The sequence below is a fragment of the Cololabis saira genome, chromosome 18 (assembly GCF_033807715.1).
Source record: "Cololabis saira isolate AMF1-May2022 chromosome 18, fColSai1.1, whole genome shotgun sequence".
Lineage (NCBI taxonomy): Eukaryota > Metazoa > Chordata > Actinopteri > Beloniformes > Belonidae > Cololabis > Cololabis saira.
The window spans coordinates 11,618,457-11,632,644 of record NC_084604.1 but is presented as its reverse complement, the minus strand read 5'-3'; the positions used below and the strand labels follow the sequence as shown (position 1 = coordinate 11,632,644).

At 38.7% G+C, this 14,188-nt stretch overlaps 1 protein-coding gene across 6 annotated transcripts in view; it reads right to left on the bottom strand.

Annotated features, from left to right (window-relative positions):
* LOC133464704 (DNA (cytosine-5)-methyltransferase 3A-like) overlaps positions 1 to 14,188 on the bottom strand; it is a 65,711-nt gene that overhangs the window by 26,820 nt on the left and 24,703 nt on the right. For 3 of the 6 annotated variants that reach the window (XM_061746837.1, XM_061746838.1, XM_061746839.1), the window contains exons 4-6: positions 11,771 to 11,894; positions 11,530 to 11,567; positions 11,313 to 11,429 (exon numbers count right to left, since the gene is read on the bottom strand). The exons of 2 other annotated variants lie outside the window; for them this stretch is intronic. In XM_061746837.1, the coding sequence (XP_061602821.1) occupies positions 11,313 to 11,429; positions 11,530 to 11,567; positions 11,771 to 11,894 (279 nt within the window). Of the gene's footprint in view, positions 1 to 11,312; positions 11,430 to 11,529; positions 11,568 to 11,770; positions 11,895 to 13,658; positions 13,964 to 14,188 lie in introns of those variants that run through there. One more of the 6 variants, XM_061746840.1, reaches the window with a different exon arrangement.

The window sequence follows — 14,188 nt, the reverse complement described above, 5'->3', positions numbered from 1 at the left end:
TAGTGCATGAAACTGCGTTTGTTGCCTGGCAACAGAAGGTGGTTGAACGCTCCATCAGCGAGCGTTTTCCTGCTTCCAGGAATAAAGATGAGTCACAGGTGACAAGATGAAGGTGCATTAATTGCCTTGAGTTACTGTGATTTAACCTGTTTCAATAAAACAGCAGTCCTCAAGAAAACACAAAAGGAAGCATTACTTCCTGGTGAGTGTATTTATACCGTAGTAAACAAAAAAATATGACTTCAACAAATAAATAGGTTCCCAATTACTCCAAGTTTCTCTTGCTTTAAAACTAGAAACCAGACCTGGTGTCAATTTGCACTTTATTTACTGTTATTTTCCTTTCATGGTGAATAACTGCTACATCGTTTTATTTCATTTTCTGCTCATTCCAAAAGTAAAATACATTTGTCCTTTTTTTTAACAAAAAAATCTAATTTTACTCTATTTAACTGGCGTTGAATATCATTTTAGGATATTATCCAATGTAATTACGTGTGCAAATCTGTAATTAGCCTCTAGTGTTAACTCATTCATCTTTTCTAATGAGCTTTTCCATCCTTCTCAGATCCCAGCCCAGCTCTGGCTTCTACAGCAGCTTGGAAATGGGCTGGTTGGCTGGTGAGAAATCTTAAAAAGATTTCTACAAGACTTTCTATCACAAGTTGGTCTTTTGTTTGGGGATTTTGGTAATTGCATGGAAGGAAAGTACAAAACAAAAAGAAGTAGGCCTCTCGCCCTTTTCTGTGTGTCACATCCCAAGCATTTCACTCAGGGACCTCTGAAGTCGGAGACGTTCATGCGTTTATGCAAATGTTTGTTTGTTATACGTACAATATGTTATGAAAATCAGTTTTCCTACTTTTACACTGGCTTGTGCAACATCTCTTTAAGTTGCTGAAATGTGTGACGGCATGGCGACGGTGAGATTTAAACATTTAAACTGGAAGACTTTTACTCTTCTGAGCCATGTTTACTTAAACAACTCTTTGGTCCCTGAGCAGAATGTGACCAGTTCAGTTTTATAAACGCTGGCTCTCATCCTAACAAAAAGGTTCTTCTAAACTTTTTTTTATGTATAAGCAAAAAACTGTTCCCACCAAATAGTTCAGTGAGTGTATTGTAGTATTTGCTCTAAATACACTCGGGAATACTTGATAGAATTTTTTTTTTCTTATGCTACCAGATGCTGATAGGTCAAAAAGTCTTTTAATGATAAGGACTAATAAAAGGAGGAAGGGGGCAGAATAAGTGAGAGCAATGTTGTAAGTTACAACTTTGAACTTTGACAACCCCACAGCCCAGGCGGTATTTTCACTCCTAAGGCCACCCCCTTGACCTCTGACCCTCAACCCATGACTTAACCATTGTGCTGTCTCTTAAACTCCACCCTCTCTACGAGCATGACTGACCCTGACCCCCACGTGAACCTTATATTGCTAAATAAAAGGAAAAAAAATAAAGAAAAAGTTAATGACTACAATTAAAAGAGCAGAAAAACCTTCCTCACATTGTTAGTAGGCAAGACAACACGTGATTGTTCTCTCCGTATCATGGACTGCCGCCGTGGGACCTGCTAAAGAAGGGTTATCACTTTTCCCAGGACGTATTTTGTAATGAAATTAACAGAACAACATGAGTCTGATGGCTGTTTACAGAAAATAACTTAAATGTTTAACCTAACATAACCTAATTGGTGACTTGAAGCCACTTTCCATTTACTAAAATACTACAGTAAGTGCCAATCGCATGTCCGTTTGGCCAGTATCCAAAATACTTGACATCTGATAGTAACATTATAGTTGGTGATTTACTAATGTGACTTATTCTAAGATGCAAATTCCTCTCTAGTGGGCAGAAAGGTGACTAACACTTTATCTGGTTCATGACCATTTGCATTTTGTTCCAGTGACCCAAATGATGTGGAGTCCAAGCAACTAAAAAAGGTTTCAAGAAATGTTTCAAAAGGAGTAAAGCAAAAGAAAAATATAAAAAAAGGGGTCAAGATTAATTAGTCGCTGTAATCCTTCTTTAATGCAAAAAATAAAAATAAAACAAAACTCTTAGAGAGCAGTGTTTGGCTCAAACAGACATTAAAGGTTCACTGGAAAGAGCCTTAAATGCAGCCCTCATTTGTCCTGTGTCATAGACTAATCCATTTGTGAGAGTTATTCAGGCAGGCAGGCCAAGTGGGGGAGCTGTGGGAGGTCAATGGTTAACATGGAAGGAAATCGTCCACATGCCCTTCTACACAATGAAAACGTGGGGCAGGTTTTACAACCAGACATCACCATTTTCCTCCCAAACAAATGCAAAACCAAAATTCAAACCAAACTTTCTTCCATGACTTAATTCCCTGCATTTCCCATTTGTACAAACATGCAGCTTAATACAGTTAAAAATCAAAAATGATTGAAAACAAATTTCCCATGGGCAAACTTGGCAATAATCAAGGTTACATTAATCCCTGTCTTAAATTAAAACTTGAAGTCAAACTTATTCAGGCATTTATATACAAACTTACATGATCTAAAAAACATGCACATTTGAAAAGCAAAAAAAGAAAGATATAATCACTTACAGGCGGGACATGGCAGCTCTGCAACTGTAAACTTTCCTCTCTGGCTCTCTTCCTCTCTGTCATTTTCTTCATCTGTCTCTGTCTCACCTCCTCCTTCCCTACTTTTCCCTTTCTGTGCGTCTCCTCGACTACACTCGCCCTCCAGCCTGCTCGGCCCTCTCTGCTGATTGGCCCGCACTGAAGTGAGTGTGATTTACTGGGTCCGGCACCCAACAGATGTTTAGGTGAACACATGCACACACATGCACAGTGGAGTGGAGTGGGGCAGACCAAAGACTTTGAGAGTGATGAAACACGCACAAATGTAGCATGGCTGTCAAACTAAAAGTTGTTTTCTTGCAATAGCAGAAACTGTGGAACTGAGTCCAAGGAAAACTTGTGCTAAAAGTTGCACAAACTTATTCTGACAGGCTCTAGGGGGCAAAAGAACTACACAACAGGGGGATTTTCTTACATAGTACCAGCTGCTTAAATTACAAAGATATTATTACATGATGAACATATTAACCCTTGGTATTCATATTCTTTCACTATAAAAGATTAAGTGCTTGTAACTGTTGCAGGCTAGCTCTGAAAGGAAGGTGCAACACAAATGATAAGGTATGACAGGTTTACAGCAATATCAGTCTTGTATTCCACACAGAACGCTGAAACAACCAGCAATGATCGGTTGCACGGTAGTTCTTCATAACTACTTTTAATTTGTTGTGCGATACGAATGACAAGCTACAAGAAGAAAAAGAAATAGAAAAGCCAGTTCAAAGTAGTTGGACTTCACAGCGAAAGCAAGGGGGAGAAGCTACAGTACTTGGTGTGTTTTTGTTTATGGTGTAAAGATGGCCAACCTCATGTTTATGTCTTACCTAAACACGTTATACTCAGTTTCTTGCAATTCATTTGCAGTGTCTCGTCAAAAATAACAGACAACACAAATTGCGAGTCTCCAATGTTTTTCTGGAAAGCAGCTTTGCAAATTTTGCCCCAAAACAACAGGGCATTTTTTTTACCACTTTAAAATTAAAGTCTGATGCAGTTAAAACCAATAAAACAGGCAATACAGCAGAATCAGAAATGAGCACTGGGTTGGGCTGACACTGGATTGGTACAGACTGCTGACTGCTTTGCTGAGCTTTGTAGCAGGACTGATGAGGAAGTGATAATGGTCAGCCATTATGAGAATTGTTAAAGAAAAGAAGGGGACACACTTTTGTGTACATATAAAACATAACACCCCTCCAATAGTACTTAGTTTGGCCTTGGAGTTTGTTAGATGCCAGATTTATATATATATATATATTTTATTTTTTACAGTCATGCAACAATAGCAACAGCCTAGCGAAGGTACCCGGATTCCTCCACGCATCAGGATCCTGGATACTGACCGGGGCGTTTACAGCTGGCTGCAGTTCAAATGACTGACAGACCAATTTCACACATGCACATGCAAGTAGAAACCTGGAACTAGTTAACCTTTGTCTCCGTAACAGATTTCCCTCCCTCTCGCTTGTTCTGTCAGACAAATACACATTCTCTCTGTTTTTCTCTCCCCCCTCACCCCTTCACTCTGTCAATAATCTTTTCTCAGCCGCACATCTTAGTTAAGCGTCTCGCTTGATCTCCCATCTGCTTCTGTCCTGCCTCTATTCTCCTCCTGTCTTCAGTCCTTTTAGTTTTCCTCTATTCATCTGACTCGGCCTTTCATTTCTTTCACATTCTTAGTCACATTTATGGTTGCTCGTACTTTGGTGGTATTACATTTTGTCATGCATCTTTTTTGTCACTCTTTTTCTTCATTTTTCTTCTTGAATGGGCATTTATCCGAGCTGTAACTGATGAATATTTTAAAAATTCACATAAAAACTAACAATGAATGAATAATATATTAATAATAAAATATAATAATATAAAAATAAAATAATTATAATGAAATCAATAACAAAAATATCAGATTTTGTATTTTCATACTAAAAGTAAGGTTTTGAATACGCTGCCCTTGTCTAGTTCAATGTCTTATATACATTTGCTACTGATTTAGCTACTTTTACACTCCCTGTACATTTTTACATTATTTTTATTCAGTATATTTTTTATTGAACATTCCTTTTTCTCTTTACAACATTTTTCTCCCAGTTTTTTTTAAATAAACTGAAGCTATGACACACAACACATGCAAAGCATTTATCACTTTACTGTTTCGAGTCGATCCAGTGATAACATGAACTTAGTCACACAGGAAGTCACACTTGTTCTACCTTTCTGGAGCTTTTTTTCCACCCTCCATCTGTCACATCTACATGCACCAGAGTGAATCTGAGGGCCAGCTGCTATTAGTTTGACCAACTGAGCGTGGAACTGAGTGTTCAGTTTCTGAGCTTTACTTGAGAACGGAAAGTTTTTTGTTTGGTTTTCTTCTTTTAAATCATCCGTTTTATCTCTTCAAACATATGTAGATCTGCTTATGGCTACATCTTAGGGATTTTTTTGTTATATTCAAACATATTTAAGGCTCCGAAACTCTCGTGTCACGTCTTACAGATTGTAAGATAGTGTCCATCAAACACAGAAGGCTTGAGAACAACTTCAAACAAGACACGGAGGAAACAGCAGCAACTTGTGGTTTTTGCCCGGGGCCTAACAGCCTCCAGCTCTTCCCCTCATAAAACTTGTGCATTTTTTTTTTTTAAATTCTCACAAACTCTAACATTTCTCTGTGTCAGTCTCCCTGGATCACTTTGTCTCTCCCTCTCATGACCACACACACATCCCATCTCTTTCAGTCATTCTCTCTTTCTTCAGTCGTCCTCATGTACACACACATGCGTGCATCTTCTCTCTTTTACCATCTGTTACGGGAGCAACAAGTAGTACAGCATTTCCTTATATATTAAATTATGTCCTGAGCCCAGACGTGACAGGCCTCAACACTGGACTCACACATGATTGCGAAAAATGATTATTTTTTCACTGTTTATGATCACATAAACACACTGTCAAATCAGAGATTATTTGGCAACTTGAGGACAAATGCTGTAAAAACTCTGGCAGTTTGTCACGTTTTCAGCTGACATGACAAACTCGTTATTGAGCATTTAATCATTTACACATTTATCAGGGCAACCTGGAAGTTGAAGTTTAGCATCTGCTCTCTTTTGACTGTTTTCTTCTCCAACAATCCCTAAAGTAAACATCTGTTTCTTTATCTAAACAAACTTTTTTTTTTTGCCTTGTAGTTGGATTTTGTAATTTTTTCCCCTCTAATCTTTTTGGAAGTTATGAAGACTTAACTATACAGAAATATACAGTTTAAAAATACACGGAAACATGGAAGATTTGAAGGAAACTGTAATCTGCTGATTTATAGAACAATTTGACAATGCTTTTGCTATAAATATTTAAATATTAACTTTAATCAACTCAACTGAAGGTTTTCAAATATGCCGCATCCTGAAAACCCCCTTTTTTTGCTTTTCTAGTTTGTAGACAATGTAGTTGACTGCGCCATCTGTCACAGTTGGCCCACTTTAGCAGTGGACTGTGGAGCAGTGATTAAAAATAGAAATTATGACTCGCTGTAAAAATTCATTTTACTAAGGGCAGTACATTATAATTGACTAAGCATCATTACGTTAATATTTGTATTCTAATCAGAGTCTAATCAGCCCTGTGTCATGTGCAAACTCCACTATAAGTCAGAGCACATTGCCATGTCGGCTTCATTAGCGACTGTCAACAAAGCTGTAGAAAAGTTGTAATATGTTACTGAAAGTAATGATAGAATGGCTGAAATGTTAAGATTTGACAAGGTGGAAATAATTAAAACCCCAATAATAAAAGGGGTTTGATGATTGGCTAGGTGGACCTGCCTGATGAGCTGTGGAAATGCATTAGATAAAACGGGGAACCCCGTGTTTGTGTGCACAGTAGCTCCCTTGCACTGTAGATAAGCTTGTCAAAAGTCGACCAGCGATATAAAATGTTTTAGATTAACAAATAATGCAGGAGTAGGCCTGTGTTGAAAAAAATCGATTTCCCAATTCTAAATCGATTCTCATATTAATTCCAAAAAATCGATTCATATGTTTAAAGATCGATTTTTTTATTTTTTTTAAATTTATTTATGTTTTTTTTTTTTCATCATTACATTACAACTTTTGGTTATTTTTTTGTTTATCCCCAAAAAAGGAATGTTTTGTTGGACACGAGAATAACTGGTGTCATGTTTTTGCCTTTAAATATGTTTAAAGGTATGAAAACATTAAAGTGTTAGGTTATAATTGCATAAATTGTCTATATTTCATTACTTTATATACTTTCTTGGGGTTACATTTGCAAAAAATGATAAAAACCAAATGCTCAAAAATTAAAAACCAAAATAGACCGAAAATGGAACAAATAAAAACAGAATGTGGGAAAAAATAAAACCGATTTCATCCGTCTCTGTTTGCTGCCCTGGATCTGTTTGGTAATTCTGCCCCACATGATGTTTCTGAAAGCAGTTCTATCAGCATTCTGGGAGCTGATTGGTCCTTACAGCATCATTAGCTGCCAATACTTGCTGTTGAATCTCAATATAATACTAGTAGTAATATTTTGCATAACTACAGTCATATAATTCATGCAACAACTCAAAAAACTGTTTTAATAACACTAAACCAAATCAATATCGGAATCGAATCGAATTGGATCGAATCAAATCTTGATAATCGATTCTGAATCTTAAGAATCGGAATCGAATCGATTCTTGACATTTGAATCGATCCCCAGCCCTATGCAGGAGAGAACCTTAGAGCTATAGATAGAGAAAACACTGTTTTCACTTTCTTTGGGAAAGCGTAACGAACACCACTGAGGAAGAATACCCATGAAATGAAAGAACACAGTTCATCCACCAAAAGCATATTTGTGGAGGGGAAGTCCACTACCCTCCAGTGTCAACAAACAAACTCTTCAGAGTAAAGGAGGAACGAGCTCTGCAAACAGGGTGTGTGATGTGTGGTGAAAGCTGAGCGAAAACTGAAAGTTAAATTAGATGATGACAGGCTGAATGCTAACAAAAACCTTCAAAGTTCTGACCCAATTGAGAAATGCAGTACCGGTACGTGGATCCAACCCGAGGAACAGTTTCCAACAAACATGAGAAAGCAAGGTAAAAGAGCCAAAACCAAAGAAAAGGACAAGAAAGGGATCTCAAACTGTTATGTCAAATGTTCAGTGAAATGTAATCTTAAATTCATTGTGAAGTGTTTCTTTACGCAGTCCAAACCGAAAAAGTTTTGACACTTTTTAGTAAAACACATCATGCAATTGAGAACCAGTTTCACGACAGAAACTGCATAATTATCTGTTGATATACAGGAGGCCTCCAGTAACACCAACGGTATCATCAAAAAAACATCAGTAATATCTGATTCATCTTATTTATAATCAGTTTATAAAATGTCTACAACACATTTTGAAGTAGTTAGATGTCGTGATAAAGACAAAAAGGGAAAAGAAAAAAGAAATTAACACAGACCTTTTCAGTCTTTGGGTCCTGCGGGCATTATTCCTAAAACTAAATCCCCCGAGGCTGATTATCTCATAAAGCAAAAGCAAAATTAGTGGATACACTCACCATGAAATATTCAAGGTTTTATTAAAATTTGAATATGTAATTCAGAAACATGAAAAGTCAGGAGGATATCTACTGAATGCAAAGCCACTGTTTATTGCTTTAAGACCATCAAAAGGTAAGGGATGCAGTCAGGGCTGGACTGGGACAAAAAATCGGCCCGGGCATTTTGAGCCTAGACCGGCCCACCAGGTATTGATGGAAAGAAAATGAAGCCTATGAATGAAAACAAACGTTCTTGTGACACCGCTTGTACACTGTCTTGTTGGTGTGTATGTTCTTGTCTAATAAACCTAAACCTACACCATCCCCCCCAGTCCCGTTATAGATGTACTTAGTACTGTTTCTGAGTAGACCAGCAAACTTGTATGGCAAGCCCTGTTTAACATTTAATAGCTAGACTGGATATGTGTTGCAGATATCTGTAATTCAATTGTTCCTAGTCAAAAAGAACATTTCAGATATCTACAATGATATATTAACCCATTTTAAACAGGGGGAACGCATTCTGACAGCGTGAAATACTGCTGTCAGAATGCGTTCCCCCTCTGTTTATCATGAAGGGATGCTCACACATCTTTCAAATTCATACTGCTGACTTCTTTCACCACCACAGATAAGTCCTGTGATTTTCAGGCTGGGGGGGGGCTCTCGCGCGTGAGCGTAGCGAGCGCGCGCGAAATTTTTTGGGTTTTTCGGGTCGGATCGGGTGTCTATATGCGCAATTTTAACTCTCACATTAGCAAAATACTGGATACCTTCCCCTGCCTCATCATCATTTGGCTTGCCTCGACGCGGGGCCCCACGGCTGCTTGAGACCCGGTTGGATCGGTGATTTTTGTAACAAATTTATCAAACGAGCCTTTCAGAGAGGCATTAAACTCTTCCATTTTCTTTAGTTTTTTTTCTTTTTTCATCCCCTGATGGAAATTTCCTGATTGTGTCTCGTTCTCTCGACATTGTGTGACAGTTTGTTCCAACTTCACCCGTCTGGATCAGAGCACCTTGTGTCTGCGCTTGGTTTGACGCAGTTGTACTGAACAACAGACACGCGCATCATTGCACATATATTTATTGATATGCACAGACTAGTACACATTTAGGTCTGTAATGGAACGTGACTGTTGATATTTATAAGGGAAAAAACGAAAAAAAATTTGAAAAAAAAAAAGAATTTGAAAAAAAAAAAAAAAAAAAAAACGGCCCAGGGTGCGAGGCCCCTTGGGCCGCGAGGCCCCTTGGGGCGGGAGGCCCCCTGGGGCGCGAGACTTCAGCCCATATCCAATCTAACTCATCATAACCAATCGGCCAGTGGTACCAGTTGTTGTCAGGTAAAAAACAAAATCAAATGGCCCGATGGGCCTGCCCGGGCCAAAAAAAATAAAAAAATCGGCCAGCCCAAAATCGGGCCGGGCCAAAAAAAAAAAAAAAAAAAAAAAATTTTTTTTTTTTTTTTTTTTTTTTTTTTTTTTTTTTTGGGCCGGCCCGGCCCAAAATCACCATCGGCCCACCGGGCAAATGCCCGGTATGCCCGATGGCCAGTCCACCCCTGGATGCAGTGACTGGTTACCACAGCTTCACCTGAACCAGCTGACTGGGAAAATTCAATCATAACCCCCCCCAGTTTGCATCCCCCTGTTGAAAATGTCTGAGGAAGCAAACAAAGATTTAAGAGGCTAAATTTTACTACCCGGCATCAGCCGGCAGCATACTGTATGCTATTGTTCATTGGCATGAGCAATGAAAAAAGTTAAACAATGAAGAGGGAAATCTTGGAATTCCTGGCACTGAATGAAAAGCTGTTTTCTGTTGAAAAAAAATGAGGTTTCATAAATTCAATATATCACCTGAACCCTAAATACTTAATAAAGAGCAGGAGATTGTTCTCAGATTTCCAGGACCTTTCAATCTTGTTTCACATCTCACTCAACCATTTGACAGTGAATTCCAATGCAGCAATCCGTTTTACAACAGACATTTGGACATCTGATTCCAGATTGATGTGCACGTTAGGTCTGACGGCTCTGTTTTTACTACCTAGTGGAGATGGTGCACCTATTTTTGTCTGCAAAAGTGGCATTTCATTTAAAGTTTGTGAATGATACTTTTCTCCTGTTTGCTGATACAGTTTTTTAAATCTTGATAGGAAAAAAAAAAGAGAAACATTAAAGGCAAAAGGAATACACATATAATACCCTTTCTGTTAGATTTTATACAAATACCTCTGTGAGAGGGAGAGAGAAAGAAGACCCTGTCACTTGGTGCACTTTTGGAAAATATGTTATTTATGGATAATGGACGGTAAATGGAAACAACAGATCAGACCTTTAAAAAAAGGAATCGACTAAGACCATGATGCATCTGCAGTGTTTTATGTCTATGGGAATACTCCTTTCGACTAGCAAAAACATGTGGAATAGATTATTTGAAAGTTGAATATGCGCATCATCTAGGTTCCAGGCTCCGAAAAGAAACATTAAGTTTAAAAAAAGCAAGAAAAAGGGAGTGACTTTAATAATGTCTTTCATAGGGAAACAAACATTCAGAACCTAGAGGTGGGAGGAGGTGGAGGTGCAGCAGCACCAGCAGCAGGTGAGGGCATGCAGAGCGTTTTCTCCATCAAATTTTAAACAGCAAAATAAATAAAAAAAATCAGGAATTTATATGGTTTCTCTCATTTTATTTAACAAAATAAGAATCAAACAGAAACAATACATATTGAGGTTGCATGTCTGGCATATGAAATGAAACTTTCACGTACCAGGTATGAAAGTGAACACTTGTCATACTGCCGAGCATGCAGATCAGAGTCATGTGGAGGGACCTCCCCTTCATTTGACTACTCAGCACTGAACACAACAAGCCAAATGTAACTTCAACTGTAATCTGGCCTCTTTGTAGAGGGAAAGCCACCAATCTACAAAACCTTAAATGCTTTCAAATCCTATACAGGATTCAATGTCACCAAATTAAAAAGTTATTATCCATCTGAGGAGATTTTCCTTCCAAATGAATCAGATTATTTGGAGGAATTGTATTTATTTTATCCTGACCGGCTTCCCAAGTAGTGGTGAAGCTATATGGTATATTCACACAGACAGAGACTTGTTTGCCTCCCACCTCCATCTTCCAGCGGCTGAGCCATTCTTCTCTTTGCCTCCTGCTGATGTAGTACGGATCTCCAGCCTGAAAAGTCACTCTGCGGACCGGCCTCCTCCGGAGCCTCCCAGTCTCAACCTGCACACACATCCACACACAAACATACCAGCATTTAGCTTCATTTTTGATCGCAAGAGAGTAAACACAAGTATCAAAGCTCATTTTTGTTCCCCCTCACCTCTCTAGGGGAGTCGCAGTTTCTGTCGTCTGACTCGTCTGCAGGAGAGGAAACGTTACAGAGAATAGGTCATTTGTGAAGATTTAACAAGATGTTTAATGAGGAGAGAAAGTCATGTTTTCACCACTCTGCTTTTCAAGCAATCAACATTCTTCTAGTCTGATGTGAAGTGTTAATTAATAAAGCTTCTAAGTCAACTGTGATAATGGTTTGAACTTGAATGACTGCATTGAGTCTATACCTTTATTCTTCTCGTTTTGCTCTAGTTTCCGACGCCCACGCTTCTTGCGAGGGGAGGGTGAAGGCTGCGACTCCTCGGGCAGAGTTGGGGGGGCCTTTGCACAGGGGTCAGAGGTTGCCAACTCCTGGGGAACAGACAAGAGCAAAGTCTAGGTCTGAGAAAACTAGTCTAGAGCATTTAAAGGTCAGCACACTCACAATAATCCAGTAACACACCTGCATAGTGTTTATACACGCATAAAGTGCACGTAGTCAAAGAGCTGCAGCAATGCTGCACATGCCTACCAGTCTACCCTTGTTAGTGCAATTCAGAGCAGGTATGTCCAGCAGAGAGTGTCTGCATAGGATCAGTGCCATAAACAGCCCCAACTCCCATTAGCACACACTCAAACACACACACACCCATGGGATACGGTGGGGTGGGGGAGGTGGGGGCTGGCACTGATGTTATTAACAGCATTAATGATTAACAAGCACATGTGGGGAAACATGTTCAATGATTTTAACTGCTAAATTTAGTGCACTACGTAAAATCCGCTTGAAATCAGTCGCACTGTTTGGAAAGTCAACTAAGATTTTTTTCAAATAAAAGTTTGGTGATTGCTCTGATGACGATATGTTGCTGGTTTAATTATGCTTATCCATTACATGACTTGCATCAGTGATGCTAAGCTGTCTCTCTAAGCCCTAAAACACCAGCAGGGTTTTTATGAGCGTGTGCTGCGAATGGGTTTTGTAGTCAGGCAGTTAAAAAAAGAAAACGTGGAGCGCAGAGGCGACTTCTCAAGCTCAAAGGCTAGGCTAACGCTAGCTCCAGCTAACAAGCCCACAAAAGCCGTAATGAGCAGCTGAGGAGCCTGTAAAAGCCAGAGTACAGAAAAGGTGACTAAAAGGCCCTCGGGACAGACTGCAAATGACACCTGCACGCTTTTTGCACAGACACTCAAACAGAAACGATGTTCAATACAGAGGTGCATTTTTTTTTTTGTTTGTTTGGTGGTTTAAAATCATAGAGTGCCTAAATTGTTCCACATAAAAGCAAAAAGTATAATGGTTTGCATTATTGTGTCCTGTTTCCTTTCACTTTATTGTGCACAAGCACATACTACAGGTAGCACATACCAGGCTACTTCTTTCCTGCTGAATCAACCAGACTCTGAACGTTAAGGCTCCACCGAGCACTAAAAGCCAGATGTAGTTTTACAACTCAAGTGTACATACAGAGGACAGGAAACAGACATTTAATATGTTTTTACTGACAGTAAAGAGTTCCGAACCCTGGCTGTGATAATCCAGAAACAGTTTTTTTCTAAATAATAATAATTAAAAAAAAGAACCATACCTATAAATCAAATCAGATTAGAATTAACTTAAAATCAAAAGGAGCAAGAGATCTGTGAACAGATATTAGGGGAAAAAAACAGTTGAATTAAAAAGGAACAACCTGACTGAAAAATACATCATAATAAAACTTATTTCTGATTTTAGCATTTAATTTAAAAACACAAAACATTCAGACAACATAAATGAAAGCAATCAATCAAAATCCACGTGGGTCAAGTGGTAGAATCAGAGTAAAACTTGTAAAAACTATGTAAAATTAAATTTGTTGTCTTTAAAATATCTATACATCCTACAATACATTAACCTAGAGTTTTAATAGTGTCCATAAAATAATCATGGGATGTGTATCCCACACGACGCTACTCTAAAATAAAAAAAGAGTGAAGTGGTGTCTATCTTGTCAACATGCAGGATCACCACATTGCCCTGACACGGTCGCATGGATTAGCAATTACTGATTTAAACAAACAAACAAAAAAAAGATATTAAAGCTGCATTAAGCAATTTCCTACAGCTAACTTTTAAGCAAACAACTGACTACTTACACATTCAGCAGAAACACGGGAATCTGGATTTGCAGTCATCTTTTTGGCCACATGTTGAATGTGAATTCACTTCAGGCCTGGTTTGGTCCACATACTCCAGAAAAAATATCTGGGTGTCTTTGGATTGCTATGAATTTGACGATCTTCGGCCACTTCGCCTCCCCGTCACGCTAAACAGGAACAATAAAGCCAGCTTCGCTTTTGTGAGGGCACGTGCGCATTGGTTGATTTTCATTTGGGGCGGGAAACCAACACTATGTTAGAAATAAAACCAAAACTACATGGCTTTAGACTGCATACTTCAGACTCTAATGTTGATGCACATTACAGGAAGTCTTTTGATTCAGTAATGCCACGACAGGATATTGCTTAATGCAGCTTAAGTTCAAAGATTGTGACAGAAAAGACCACAGAAGATTACCCACAGAGAAGCCTATGGTGCAGAAACTGTTAAACACATTTTAGCAGCAGACTTCCCCTGACAAGTTATCATAATTCACACACAAACAAAGACAACTTGCCCTCATCAC